The 14,994-nt window shown below is 40.7% G+C and overlaps 1 protein-coding gene across 7 annotated transcripts in view; it reads left to right on the top strand.

The window, feature by feature from the left end:
- Positions 1 to 14,994, top strand: part of AATF (apoptosis antagonizing transcription factor) — a 109,206-nt gene that overhangs the window by 81,404 nt on the left and 12,808 nt on the right. Inside the window, exons 12-13 of one of the 7 annotated variants that reach the window (XR_012008682.1) lie at positions 12,617 to 12,723; positions 14,304 to 14,319. The exons of 5 other annotated variants lie outside the window; for them this stretch is intronic. Coding sequence is in view for 1 of the 2 variants with exons in the window: in XM_072779627.1 (XP_072635728.1) it covers positions 14,304 to 14,325 (22 nt within the window). In the remaining variant the exon portion in view is untranslated. Of the gene's footprint in view, positions 1 to 12,616; positions 12,724 to 14,303; positions 14,341 to 14,994 lie in introns of those variants that run through there. One more of the 7 variants, XM_072779627.1, reaches the window with a different exon arrangement.

The raw sequence follows: 14,994 nt of genomic DNA, 5'->3' as shown, positions 1-14,994 counted from the left end.
AGGACACTTGCTTTATGTGGTTGGGGCTTTTGTGCATATGCTTGCCTTATTAAAAGGAGACTGCTCTAGAGATGGGCATTATGTTGTGTTTGGTAAGGCTATATATATATATATATATTTCACAAAAGAAGTACATGCTCATTTTATAAACCAAAACAAAATAGAGGGCAGCCCCGGTGGCACAGTGGTTTGCCACTGCCTGCAGCCCAGGGTGTGATCCTGGAGACCTGGGATCCAGTCCCGTGTCGGGCTCCCTGCATGGAGCCTGCTTCTCCCTCTACCTGTGTCTCTGCCTCTCTCTCTCTCTCTCTCTGTCTCTATGAATAAATAAATAAATAAAATCTTTTAAAAAAATAAATAAAATAAAATAAAACAAAATAGAAATATATGCAAAAAATGTATCCTCATAATATTACAATTAATATTTGTAAAAGACTGATTTGTAAAAGACTGATTTGTAAAAGACTGATTCTTTCTGTATTTATTAGTTGTCATTCTATTACAATGTAATATTTTTATATTACTTATTTAGCCATATCCCTTCTCTTTCATTTATTTGCCGTTCATTTATTCATTTATATCAGGGTGAACTCATGCTTTCCTATTTTATTCAATAAGTTATTATCTATTACTGTCATTATTTTTTTTTGAAATGGTTCCATGTTAATGGAAGCTGGTTTGTGTCCTTTTGAAATGTCCCCATTCCTTGAGTATGTTCTTATTTTGTGGCACAGCAAGGTGTTCTAGGTTTGTCTTATACTTTCCCTGTTCTAGCCCTGGAATCAGTCTTTTTCCAGGGAGCTCTGATTTTTTTGGGGGGATTGTGGTATTTAGAAACCAAGATCTGTGTGCTAAGGGTGTTCATTATCACCGGGTTTCACTGTTCCTAGGCTGTCTCAGTGTAGGGAGCTAGGAAATGTGTGTGTAAATATATACACACATGCAGGAGAGAGCCACTTGTAGCATCTCTGAATATTTCAGTCTTTTTATTTCTTTAAAAGTAGTCTCTACACTCAACATGGGGCTCGAACTTATGACCCTGAGATCAAGGGTCAAATGCTGTGCTGACTGAGCTAGCCAGGTGCCCCTCCTTTCAGTCTTTATGAGTTCCATTTGAGAATGTTCCTATAGAACATAATTAAAGTTCTATTGTGAATTCTTTCTTTAGTTCTTTATATACTGTGAGCATTTTTGTGTCAGTAACATTGTTCAAAAATTGTAAATGACTGTGTAATATTTTTATACTACTTATTTAGCCATTCACTAATTGTTGAATTTAAATGATTTTTGATTATTGTAAATAATGTTGTGGTAGACATTGTGGGTTTTGTTGTTGTTTTTTAAGAATCTTTTTAAAAGATTTTATTTATTAATGAGGCACAGAGCAAGAGAGGCAGAGACACAGGCAGAGGGAGAAGTAGGCTCCCTGCAAGGAGCCCGATATGGAACTGAATCCTGGGTCCCACGAAAATTCCCTGAGCCAAAGGCAGATGCTCAACTGCTGAGCCACTCAGGGGTCCCGTTTTTTAAGATTTTTATTTATCTGAGAGAGAGGGAGCATGAGCAGTGGGAAGGGCAAAGAAGCAGACTCTCTGCTGAGCAGGGAGCCCAATGCAGGACTCAATCCCAGGACCCTGGGATCATGACCTGAGCCAAAGGCAGATGTTTAACTGCCTGAGCCCCCGAGGCGCGCCCTATTGGTAGACATATATAAACATAAATCTTTATCAAGTGAAAGTATTGGTTTAAGCACATAAGGGTTTTGCCAGCTTTATATATCAAAATACATTTAATCTTTTTAATTGAGATTATTTTGTTTGCTACTAAATCCCATCAGATTTTCTCTCCTGCCCTAAAACGTAGTAGATCTGCAGGTTTAGGTGAATACAATGATTACTTATTTTTTGTTTGCATTTGTTCAGTACTTTGAGTACAAAAGAGCTTATGCAGGGTTCTGAGTACATTTATACTCAGAACTTTGTGACTTTTTTTTTTAAGGTTTTATTTATTTATTCATGAGAGACATACAGAAAGAGGCAGAGACATAGGCAGAGGGAGAAGCAGGCTCCCTGCGGGGAACCTGATGTGAGACTCGATCCCAGGACTCTGGGATCATGACCTGAGCCAAAGGCAGATGCTCAACCACTGAGCCACCCAGGGGTCCCTGAACTTTGTGACTTAGCTCTCCTGTGCTTTACAAGTGAATGCTTTTGTCTGGCTGAGGTTTTTTGTTTGTTTCCACTTATTTCTGGATCTAGTTTGTGTTTTTGAAATTACAGAGTAAATTGAGTACAACTTAAAATCCCTGTCAGGACAACATGGAAAATTATATCAATAGAAAAGGAAAAGTAGATGCTCAAAAACTAAAACAAACCCATTAAGGAAACATGATTACCCCAGGCATAAAGTGAAGCTCAGTGTAAGTATTAGTGGCATCTCTTGAGTACAGTATTACCACTAGATCATTTAGAAACAACTTGTTGTCCTTCTTAGTTGGGATTTTTCTTAAACCACCTAATATCCCAGAGGCACTTAGTTTTCCTGAATCTTATTTATTCCTTATAATTTCTGAGGATTGCTAACAAATGCTATCCAAAGATTATTTGAAAATAACTGTATTATTTAGGATTATGTTAGATTTGATCTGTGAAAATCTTAAAACTTGCATACAGAAGCATAAGCAAATGAGAGTTTATTTTTTTTGACAGGAGAGTTTTAGGGGTAGCATGTAATTACTGGTAGTGGTTTTCCCTTCTCAGTGATAGAAGGGCCAGCATCCCTTGGTCTTTCCCTTCTGGACCCAAGATGGCGGCTGCAGTTTTAGCCATCAAATGGTGTTCAGGGCAGGAAGAGAAGGAAGAAGTGTCAGATTTACCTGCTTTCTTTGATCAGAAAAGTAAAAGCTTCCCCAGAATCCCCTCCAAACTTCTTATATATCATTGGTTAAAACTGTGCTATCTTGCTATTTCCGGTACAGGCAAGGGAGAAGGGGTTGGGTATGTTTGTTGGGTAATAGTCCTTCTGGCATTCAGTATTTGTGGAGGAGAAAAGGCTGTCCCTTGTGGACTGATTGCTTATTATCAGCATTGTTCTCCAGCTTTTTTTTTTTTTAAGTTTTTATTTATTCATGAGACACACACACAGAGAAAGAGAGAGAGAGAGGCACAGACACAGGCAGAGGGAGAAAGCAGGCTCTATGCAGGGAGCCTGACAAGGGACTTGATCCTGGGTCTCCAGGATCACACCCTAGGCCAAAGGCGGCGCTAAACTGCTGGGCCACCCAGGCTGCCCTCTCCAGCTTGTTTAGCCCACTTAACAAGGAATTTAATAGAAGTCTTATAGCTGGAGAATGAAGCATGTGTTTTCACCACAGCATACTCCTATTCCATTGTGTTTCCTAAGGAGAAGAAGCATTCATCTACATTACAGCTCATGCTCCATAGTCTGAATAAGCCAGATTAACTATGGGTAGAGTAAGTGGGCATTAGCTCTCTCAGCTTCTAGTATCCAAACTCTCAGGGCAGAAGGAGGCAGTCATAGCTTGGCCTATTTTGTTTCCCTTTAGGTAATTCCATAACTGGTGACAGTCTGCTACTGTACTGTTTTGTCTCCTAGTTTGTACGCCACAAAATATCACTGAGGAATTGGAAACTTTCATAGGTGTTAAAACATCAATATCAGTGCATTGTACTTTTCCTCAAATGAATAATTTTGGTTTTGCTAAGTTACAGGTACGTCATTTTTGGTGTACATGTATGAATGGAGAATTTTTTATGATTTTGAGATAGAGAAGAACTTTCTAAGATGACAACAAGGTCAGAAGCCATAGGGAAAAATATTAATAGATCTGACTTTCTGAAAGTCCATATTGAAAAAGACATTGAGGGGTATCTGGGTGGCTCAGTGGTTGAGTGTCTGTCTTCGGCTCAGGGTGTGATCCTGGGGTCCTGGGATTGAGTCCTGCATTGGGCTCCTCACAGGGAGCTTGCTTCTCCCTCTGCCTGTGTCTCTGCCTCTCACTGTGTCTTTCATGAATAAATAAAAAAAAAATCTTAAAAAAAAAAAAAGACATCGGAAAACAAAGTGATAAGCAAATGACAAACTGGCAAGAAAAGGTTTGATATGTAGCGTAGCATTTTTCTTTACTATGTAAAATAATATGTAAAAGAGTTTTTACAAGTTTCTAAGAATCCCAGTAAAAATCATGGGCAAAAAGCAGGTCAACAAACCAACCTAGAAGTCATAAAAAAAATCTCAAATAGCTAAAAAACTAAGACTGTCAACCTCATTAATCAAAGAAATGCAGATTAAAATGAGATTTCATTTTTCCTATTAAATTATAAAACATGAAAAGATTGGTAATCTCCTGTGTTGATGGTGTGGGGAAACAGACACTTTTATATACCACTGTTGGGAATGTAATTGGCAAAATGATTTTCGAGGGCTATTTGGCAATGGGCGGCAGAGTTTTTTTTTTTTTTTTTTTTTTTATTTATTTATTTATTTATTTATTTATTTATTTGGCAGAATTTTAAATATATACTTATCTGTTGACCCAGAAAAAGCTACTTCTAGAAATTGATCTAAGGAAATAAGTTGGCAAACATATTTGTATTAAGAATCTTTATATTGTGTGTCAGCTGTACTTTGGTAAAGAATAAATCAATAAATATGATTTAATTGATTGTGAGATTGAGCTCCGCATCAGGCTCCACACTCAGCAGGGAGTCTGCTTGAGGGATTCTCTCCCTCTGCCCCCCCCCGAAATAAATAAATCTTTAAAAAACTATTTAAAAATAAATAAGTAAATGGGAAATACAGAACAAAACAAGAATCTCTATTGCAACATGGTTTATAATGGGGGAAAATAACTAGTTGCTTACCTTAAGTAGTTGCTTACTGAATAAATAAATCACAGTAAAATCTTTTAATGAAATTATAAACAGCTGTTCAATGATGAAGTGGCACTAAAGGTATTGCCATGACATAATCTCCAAGTACAAAATACTATATTAGGGACAGCCCAGGTGGCTCAGCAGTTTAGCGCCACCTTCGGTCCAGGTCCTGATCCTGGAGACCCGGGATCGAGTCCCGCGTCGGGCTCCCTGCATGGAGCCTGCTTCTCCCTCTGCCTGTGTCTCTGCCTCTCTCTCTGTGTCTCTCATGAATAAATAAATAAAATCTAAAAAAAAAAATACAATATTATATAATCCACATTTTGAGTGAATAGGTATGTATGATAGAAAAAAAGTGATAACCTTTAAAAAAATCAATTATACTGTCAGATTTCCAGGTTATTAACTAGAAAAAGAAACAGTGCTTGTAATGTGATGATCCACTTATGTTTTGAAAATAAAGATTAAACAGGCCTAAGTATACATATCTGTGTATATGTTACAGTGGTGAGAGAAATGTGTGGGAAGACCACACATCACAGTATTGACATTTACCTGTGGAGAAGGAATGGCATGAGGGACGGGGGAGGGAAACTCAAGTGTTTTGTTCTTTATCCTTTTATTTTGGTCCACTTATTTACCATGAGAATACATTCATAGAAGTTATATAAAAAAGTAAAAAAGCTCTGAAATAATGGATATCAGACTCCACATACTTGTTGCTTGGGTAGAGAGGAGTAGAAAACACACTTTACTTTCTAGTCTCTGTATTTCCAGTGTTTGAAATTTTTCTGCTGTAACCTTATACTGCTTTGTATCAACAACAAAAAAGGACATTTTCAGTTTGCAGATTATATATATAATACATAGAGGAAATGGGAAAGTCCTGATTATTTCTCTATTGAAGTACATGAATGAAAGATCTCTTCCTTATGGTTTCTGCCTTATGGACCATATGGATAAAACTGGCTTTTTAATACATTTTAAATACTGGTGTCTCTTCCCGTTACCCTCTGCCCCCTTTTTATTTTATTTTTATTTTATTTTATTTTATTTTATTTTTTTATTTTATTTTATTTTATTTTATTTTATTTTATTTTATTTTATTTTATTATTTTATTTTATTTGAGAGAGAGAGAGAGAGGCAGAAACACAGGCAGAGGGAGAAGCAAGCTTCATGCAAGGAGCCCGATGTGGGACTCGATCCTGGGTCTCCAGGATCACGCCCTGGGCTGAAGGTGGCGCTAAACCGCTGGGCCACAGGGGCTGCCCCTCCCCTTTTAAATTATGGTAAAATAAGCATACATTTTCTAGCACTTTGATTTCTTATTCCCAGAGACAGTTCCACCTATGATTCCTACCTTAGCCGGGTCTGAAGAGAGAACCCCTTCTCTTTGTTCCTTGTTCTCAGTTCATTGTTCCACACATGCCTAGAGCCCCAGTGCTTGCGGTTTTTGGATGGGAAGAGGGAGACAATCTGAGGGCTGTTTTACTCTTTCTTGAATTCCCAGTTTGAGCTAAAATCATCCTATTTGAGCTAAAAAAAATTTTGCACTTGGTCAAATTGAATTGAAACTGGAACATAGTTCTCATTAAGGGAGAGGATAGAAGAGATCTTTAACACAGGGTATTAAAATACCCTTAGTGGAGAGAGAAGTGCTATCTTTAAAAGGATCTTTAAAAGAAGGCAATGGCATCTTCATTTTGTTTCTCCTGTGATGTGGTCTGTGTAGTTTTATCTATTTAGTTAATTTCTGCTGATACATATTCTTTTCTCATGCTAGGAATTTTTCTCTTCAAGCGATCTATTTTTTTTTTAAAACCTTTTAAATGCAAAGTAGCCAGTTTGTGTCCCCTTGTTACCAGATTTCCCTTTGGGGGCATTTCTTTGTAGATAAACTTTGGATACTAATTTAAATGCCTTTTATGTGCTTTCAGGTCTCCCATGTTACTGAAAGTCTCATGTAACCCTTGATACTTCATATGTCCAGTAGGTCTTTACTCCATTAGGAGGTAGGCGGGTGGTTTCTATTGCAGGCTTGATGAACATACCCAGTATCTAGAGAAAACAAAAGAAATCACTCTTTGCCCATGTGTTACTCTGAGCCTAAAAATGATCGTTGACTTTGCCAAGCCCTTGATAGTTTTGATGCAGGGCAGCTCAACTCCAGAGCAGCTGCTGTTTGCCCCTTAGGGTCATTTTTGCTAAGAGGGTAAAGTATAATGTGATACTGTAGAGACAGGGTTATCAGTGGGCTAAGGGAGAAAAAACATGTGGTGTCTCTTTGGGAGAGAATCCCTCTAAGCCCATTGTTACCACCAAGAACAGGTCAGTGTGATACTTGCATGGTTTACAGGATTGCTGTTCATTTCTCTGACGACTGAAGTTATTCTAAACTTATCAGTATTTTAGAAATAGAGCTTACTTTATGTGGTGTGAATCCCCTGGGGTGCTTTGAGACCAGAGAGTGTCTGACATGAAAATTCAGATGATCTCTTACTATGGTTCTAACAAAATGAAGAATTTGGAGGTGGTAGAAATTTGCCTGTGTTTTTCAAAGACCCTCTGAGGGGATCCCTGGGTGGCGCAGCGGTTTAGCGCCTGCCTTTGGCCCAGGGCGTGCTCCTGGAGACCTGGGATCGAATCCCACGTCGGGCTCCCTGCATGTAGCCTGCTTCTCCCTCTGCCTGTGTCTCTGCCTCTCTCTCTCTGTCTCTCTCTCTCTCTCTGTGTGTGTGACTATCATAAATAAATGAATGAATGGAAGAAAACAAAGACCCTCTGAGGCAAGACTTTTTTAAAGAAGTTACTTCTTCATTTGTATTGACGGAGGTCAGATGTAAAATCTGATGTGACAAATAGAAGCAGATTCTGAGCTGGCTGCCGCCTCAGATTTGGGAAGGGAATCCACGTGTGCCCCTCCATGGAGCATTTTGGCTGTCAGCACGGTAAGGGTCTCAGCGGCAACTAGCAGCTGCATGTGCATCATAGAAACTTGGTGCTCACCTTGCTGGCACTGCTGCTTTGGACAATGCTTCTGACGCAAACCCAGTTCTGGTACCACCCATACTAAGGCTAGCTGACTATATTTCCTGAGAAGCTTTGTTTCTTACTACAAAAATGATAGCAGTATTAACACTTTATGGATGCCCTGTTCCTTGCAAAGAACTTAAAAGAAATTCTCAATAGAAACAGTAAGAATTTCCATATTAGCCCCCAGTTTCCTCCCCCACAATAAAGAACCATTTTTCCCACTCCTTCTATGAAGCTGCTGGCATTAAAAAAGAACCAGGAAAAGATCTTTTAATGATAACCACTAAGCACCAAATACATAATTGTTTTACATCTGGAGTTTTAGAAAGGAAATGTACAAAGGTAATCCAGCCTTGTAAAGTGCTTTGTCAATATCACTGCCACGTTGTTCTTGAGGTGCCTTGGTATAATAGAATTCGTACAGGCAATTTATCTTCGGCTTGCCATTTTTGTGTGTGGGTCTGCACCCTAGACATGGGCACATTCTCCCACTCTCCTGATAATATTTTTCCCCCACAGTTGGTAACCCAGAGGTTATGTGGGCCATTTTTTACTCCATTTGCCTACTTTTTACCCCTTTATTTAATAGAAATATGCACTGCATCATGGTCAAGTATTCTGGTGTAGTTTGCTCGGCATTGAGAGCACATCAGCTAATAACCCCAGAAGTACCCTCCGTGGAGCATTTCTCGTTAGTTAAAAACTTGTAAGCAAGAATGGTTAAGATACATACAGCTGCTTTCTCTGAGGTTTCTTATCTCCTAAAAAAGACACAGGTTATTCTGACAGGTGAAACAAGTCCAGGCAAATATGCAACATTGATCTAATCAGCAGGAACGAGAGCAATATTTTCACTGGTGCTGCCTTTTACCAGCATCATTAAAGGCTCCCATTACTCTTTTATTAGAGGTTCCCTCTCTTCCTTATCAGATTACAGAATGAACATAACTCACAGCAGTGATTTGATCTCTTGTTAAAGAGGATTACAGCTTTGCATTAACTCGGATTGACACAGTTTATAATTCGCTTGTTGATACTCAGACGGGCAGCATCACATGTTTGACCCCCCAGCAGTGCTGAGGGGAAAGGACCCCCATATATCATCATTAAAGATGGCGTCCAGCACAGAGATAGGAGGCATGGGGCCTTCCTCCTCTGGTAATGTCAGAAAGGACAAAGGAAACATTCTCAAGTTCAAAGATGAGACATGGGCCAGAGTTTTAAAACTGGATTGAAAACTGTGATTGTTTCTTCAGTTTTTCCTGATTTGCTGCTGCTCGGTCTTATATAATTCTAGTGAATTTGCATTCTCAAATTGAAGCCTTGGTTCCAAGCAGGATGTAGAGTGATAAAAGTACATCTTCTAGAAAGAGATTGTAGATGTTGAACAGATAAATTTTTCCTCAAAATGGGTTTCTTGACTATAGTTTTCATTTCGGTTAAATTCCTATCATTTCTTCAAAGGATTGTGAATCCTTTTTTTCCCCCATAGGGATCTTTCACATGCTTTAAAGTGGATGGAAATGTTTCTCTTAAGGACTTACTGTTTTTTAAGTTATGGCATTTTATTATTACTATCTTTTAAAATATAATATCTTAAAATATCATATTAATCACAGCTAAGTATCCTGTAAGTGGGTAGGCAATAGCTAAATGTTTTTCCCCTTAATTTAGATTAAGTCCTACATTTCCCACAATGATCACTGAGCCAACGTTAGTTTGCTAAGATATATAGACCATTTCTAAGTGCATTCATCCTTTACTCTGAGTTATCCACCCTAAGTCAGCTTCCCGATTTCTGATTGGCAATGAGACAACACAGAATAATAACATCATATTCCACTTGTTGAGTATTTACTATGTACCAGACACTGCATTAAGCCCTTCATATACCTTTTCATTCAGTTCTTAAAAGAAACCACTGAAGTGATTGACATTCTCTGCCTTTTATGATAAGAATATTGAGGCATGGGCAGCCCCTGTGGCACAGCGGTTTAGCGCCGCCTGCGGCCTGGGGTGTGATCTTGGAGGCCCGGGATCGAGTCCCACGTCGGGCTCCCTGCATGGAGCCTGCTTCTCCCTCTGCCTATGTCTCTGCCTCTCTCTCTGTGTGTGTCTCTATGAATAAATAAATAAATATCTTAAAAAAAAAAAAAGAATATTGAGGCATACGGGTGCCTGGCTGGCTCAGCCAGTAGAGCATGCGACTCGATCTTGGAGTTATGAGTTCGAACTCCTGTTGGGTGGGGAACCTACTTTATTTTTTAATGCTTTTATTTTTTTAAATTTTTTTTGGAACCTACTTTAAAAAGAAAAAGGGAATACTGAGGCATAGAGCAATTTAGTAACCTGCTCAAGTTAAATAGCAAGTAAGTGGTGGAGCTGATATGTGCATTTAGGAATGTGAATTCAAACCTGCTGCTGTTTCCAAGGCATCAGCAAGCTTTTAGAAATGTCTGGGAGTGAGGCCCCAAAGGGAAGCTGCTTCTCTGCATCCTCAATATACATATAAGAACCTTTCTCTCTCTCCTTTTTTTTTTTTTTAAAGATTTTATTTATTTATTCATGAGAATACACAGAGAGGAGAGAGAGGCAGAGACACAGGCAGAGGGAGAAGCAGGCTTCATGTGGGGAGCCAGATGTAGGACTCGATCCTGGGTCTCCAGCATCAGGCCCTGGGCTGAAGGCAGGTGCTAAACCGCTAAGCCACCCGGGCTGCCCAAGAACCTTTCTCTCAATCAAAAACTTGTTTGGGGTGAGTAGGGGGGGAGATTCGTTTGGATTAAAATGGTTTTTTTCCTTTCCTTTTTTCTTTTATTTATTTTTTTTTTAAAAGATTTTATTTATTTATTCATGAGAGAAACACACAGAGAGAGAGAGAGAGAGAGGCAGAGACACAGGCAGAGGGAGAAGCAGGCTCCCCGCAGGGAGCCGGACGGGAGACTCGATCCCGGAACTCCAGGAGCACACCCCGGGCTGATGGCGGTGCTAAACCGCTAAGCCACCAGGGCTGCCCTCCTTTTTTCTTTTAAAATCGAGATGCTTTTTTATGGGGGCAGGGGTACTTAACAAGTCATTCACATCTTAGTATGAATCACTGAATTTCTAGACCTGCTCTTATGGTTACGCAATTCTTCTGATACAAAGACCCTAAACCTTATAATCTGCTTTGAAACCTGATTTAGAGTATTCAGTAAGCTTGCTTTTATAGTTCTACATCTGCCATATGCAGATGCCTGTCATATGCACTGTCATCTACTTTCCTTAAAGAAAATATCTTTTTTTTTTCCTCCTGTAATAAAAACAATACATGCCTATGGAAGAAAATTTGGAAAATACAGAAAGGACAAAGAAAAATTCATCTGTTAGGTGCTATTGAGAGTTGAACATGAATACTTTTATGTGTTTTCTTGCAGAATTTTTTTTGTGTATGTATTTTATAGTCTCTTAACCACCCAGTCTGATCTAATCGGGTCTGTATGTCATTGCCAGATGAAATCTTTCTAGAATACCACTTAGAGGATGATACTCCTCCTTGCCTATAGAATTGAACCTGTACTCTTAACCCTGCCCCTCAAGACCTTGCTCCCTCCTTCCCTTGTTACACATTTCAGTTGTATACCTTTTGTGCTATCCCCACAACACCCCTCACAACCACTCCTTGCACTCCTGTCTCTTAATTCTGCTCACTTAACTCGGGGTGTCTCCTGTTGTGAGGTTCATAGTCCTTGACCAACACCAACCTTTCCAGGGAGACTTATGATTCCCCATTCCACACTGAGCTGGGGGGTTTGCTCTTCCTTGAACCCCTACTTTGTTCTTCAGTGGTATTTATTACAGCTCACAAGAGCACTTAATCGGGGTTAAGAATGCTTAAATTATAAGTCAAAGCAGTGTGCGTATGTTTACTATAGTCTCATTTGTTTTTGTATCAAAGTTTTATGCTCATACATTTATTTATTTTTTTAATTTATTTATTCATGAGAGACACACAGAGAGAGAGGCAGAGGGAGAAGCAGGCTCCATGCAAAGCCCAATGTGGGACTTGATCTCGGGACTGGGATCACACCCTGAGCCAAAGGCACCCTCAACCGCTGAGCCACCCAGGCGTCCCTCATACATTAATTTTGATTCCAGTTTTATCTTGCCTTATTGTATATATTTTTGTATCAGAAGTATTATTTGCAAAACAATACAATGTCTTTTCCCAGTTGATGTCAGCCTCTCTTAAGCAGGAGGATGTTTGAGCACATGTTTTGCCCTGGCACTCATGCAGTGCGACCCCAGAGGAGGCTTCCCTCTGTGGCTTAGTCTTCTTCTTTATAAAGCGAAGATAGTCCTTCTTGCTCATGAGAGTCTTGAGAATGAAATTTCTTTTAAGTTTTTTGTTTCTGAGAAGGACTATTTTATTTTTTAAAAAATATTTATTTATTCATGAGAGACACAGAGAGGGAGAGGCAGGGACATAGGCAGAGGGAGAAGCAGGCTCCATGCAAGGAGCCCAATGTGGGACTCGATCCCAGGACTCTGGGACTATGCCCTGAGCTGAAGGCAGGTGCTCAACCACTGAGCCACCCAGGTGTCCCTGAGAAGGACTGTTTTAAATGTAATCTGTATAGTGATCTAAATAAAGAAAATGTATGTTTGCATTTAGGTAAATATTGTGTCATTGTTCCTTTGCCTGCAGCAAAAACATAGTCGTTTTGGTGCAAACCTGAAAACAGTTGGCTGTGGGTCTCCTGTCTGAAATGCCTTTAAAGACTTTCAGCTTATAAGTCTATTTACAATTTGCTGGTAAGACTATTTTTGCACACAGACCTGTAAGACAGATGAACAAGTTTTTGCCTCTTTTACTCCAGTCTCCAAGTTATCTAACTCTTTTAATATCCTTTCTCTTGCTCCCCTAGCACTTTGTACCCATCTAGGCCACAACGTGCATTGCCTCCCAGGTCATGCCCTAATTAGCTGTGGGTTGTCTCCTAGTCCAAACATGGCCCTGCTTGAGCTCCAGCACTGTATTTTGTTCTTAGCTCTTGGCCATGTTGGAAGATCCCCAGAAATGAAAGTCCAGCTCTGTGACTTCTCAGTCCCAACCCTTTACTTACAGTTTGTGAGGTCATTTTTATGGAGGATGAACCTTGGGCAAAGATCTTTCAAAAACACTTTTGTTTTTTCTATCACTTCCAAAAGTACCTATCATAAACTTTGTGTTCTGTAGGAGGTTTCCTCCTGTCCATCTTGGCTGTGAGATCTACCCTGAGTCTGGTTTCTGGTGGCCGTCCTACAAGTTATTAGTTACTGTGGAAACACAGAGAATATAGAGACAGTGCTCTGTGATGACCAGTTACAGCTCCCAGTCAGGGTTTTGGACTGCTTTCAGGATTTGTGTGGTTTAAGAAGAAAACAGTGTGGAATGGATTCTGTGTGTGCATTAGCGAGGCATAATAGTCCCTGGTTACCTTTTGTTATTTTTAGTGTTGGTAGTAAGTGTCAAACCAAAAAAAAAAAGGATATTTAGATAAAGGGCATCGCCTCTTGGTACCTTGAGTCCAGGGTGCCGGGAAGCACTGCATTTGTAATGGGAAGCTATTACTAACTACCCTGGAAATGAGGTCTTGAATGAGCCATAACCACACCTTGTGTTTTATCCATTGTCTCCCTCTGGGGAGCAGAACACTTTATAAACATTAACTCTTTTACCCTCTGGGCACCTCCACTTAAAAGGTAAATAAGACTGAAGGCTCTTTCTTCTCCAATATAGATGAGGCAGCATCAGCCCGGTGAGGAAAATTACTTGATCAGAGGCAGGGGAGGCGCGGGTGGCCTGAGGTGCTTGGAGTCCCCGCAGTGGCCCTGGACGGCATGGTGGCCGCTGATGCCTGGGAGCCCGCCACTCTGTGTGGTTCCCCTTTCTGCTCCGCAGGCCGGTGGGGGTTGGGCCTTTGTCTCACGTGGAATGTGAAATGCCGCAGAGATGCGCGATTGTTCTTCAGTGCTTTGTGCTTCTTTATGAGAAAGAAGAAATCGATACACATTTTCTCCTACACACATTTTCTCCTACACGCACTGGGCAGCACTCCCGCCTCCTCGCCTGCCTCCCAGCCTTACAGGGGAGGCGCAGCTATGCAACAGAACAGATTCCACCAGCTTCCAGGGGCAGAGATGCAAACTACTCCTTTTGTACTTAGCAGTGAGGCTTTTTAAAACCAGTCTTCTAGCTGGCCAAGGTCATCAGACTGCTGGCTTCAGTGACTGGTTGGTGAACCAGGTTGGGGGACCCAAGAGGCTACTGGGTCCCGGTCACTACTCCTGGGGGAAAGTTTACATGGCAAATGTCTGGGACAAACCTTTTTTTCTCAATTTCCAATTTATAGAGAAGAGGAAGAAGTTCTTTGAAGGATACTATTAAAAAACAAGGAAGACTGACAGATGGAGAGCATCAATTTTCATTCTGTCAATTAATAAAAGTAAACTGTCCAAGCCAGAGCTCTGTCTCGGGGTGTGTTTTATCTTTGAATCAGAAAATGTGGTATGGATACCTATAACTCTGCAGCTTCCTGCCATTAAGCAGTTAGGTGTGGGACATGAATGACCAAGAATTCGCTGCCATTGTTAATAGATGGTAGTTTAGGTGACAGCGAGCTTAGCCTTGCAGGGCCAGAGGGTGCAGTGCCTAGGTGAGGGGGTCAGAGCCCTGGAGATTGTTAGAGCCTAGAGCTGGAGGCATGGATGTGATTGCTGGGGGTGGGTGAGAGAGGGAAGAGAGGAGGGCCAAGAACCGAAGCTAAGAGAAGGTCTAAGCTAGGAGAAGGTCTACAGTCCCTGTCGGCTGGAGGAATATGAAAAAGACAAAGAGGGAGGAGGAGCAAAGGAGAGGCAAGATCCTTGTACCCCAGGGCGGGGAGTGTCAGGACTTAGGGGTCAGCCACCAGGCACCTTGCCCCAGGACACTCTGGTACCTTACACCCCACCCTCCCCACCCTCGGTAGGAGCAGGGCAGGGCTGGTGCCTCGTGTTTGCCAGCTCAGTGGTCGCTGCTTTGTTTGGAGCGGTACTGGGCTTTCT

The sequence above is a fragment of the Canis lupus genome, chromosome 16 (assembly GCF_048164855.1).
Source record: "Canis lupus baileyi chromosome 16, mCanLup2.hap1, whole genome shotgun sequence".
Lineage (NCBI taxonomy): Eukaryota > Metazoa > Chordata > Mammalia > Carnivora > Canidae > Canis > Canis lupus.
Note: the sequence above shows the minus strand (reverse complement) of the source record. Positions and strands in the feature narration are given on the sequence as shown.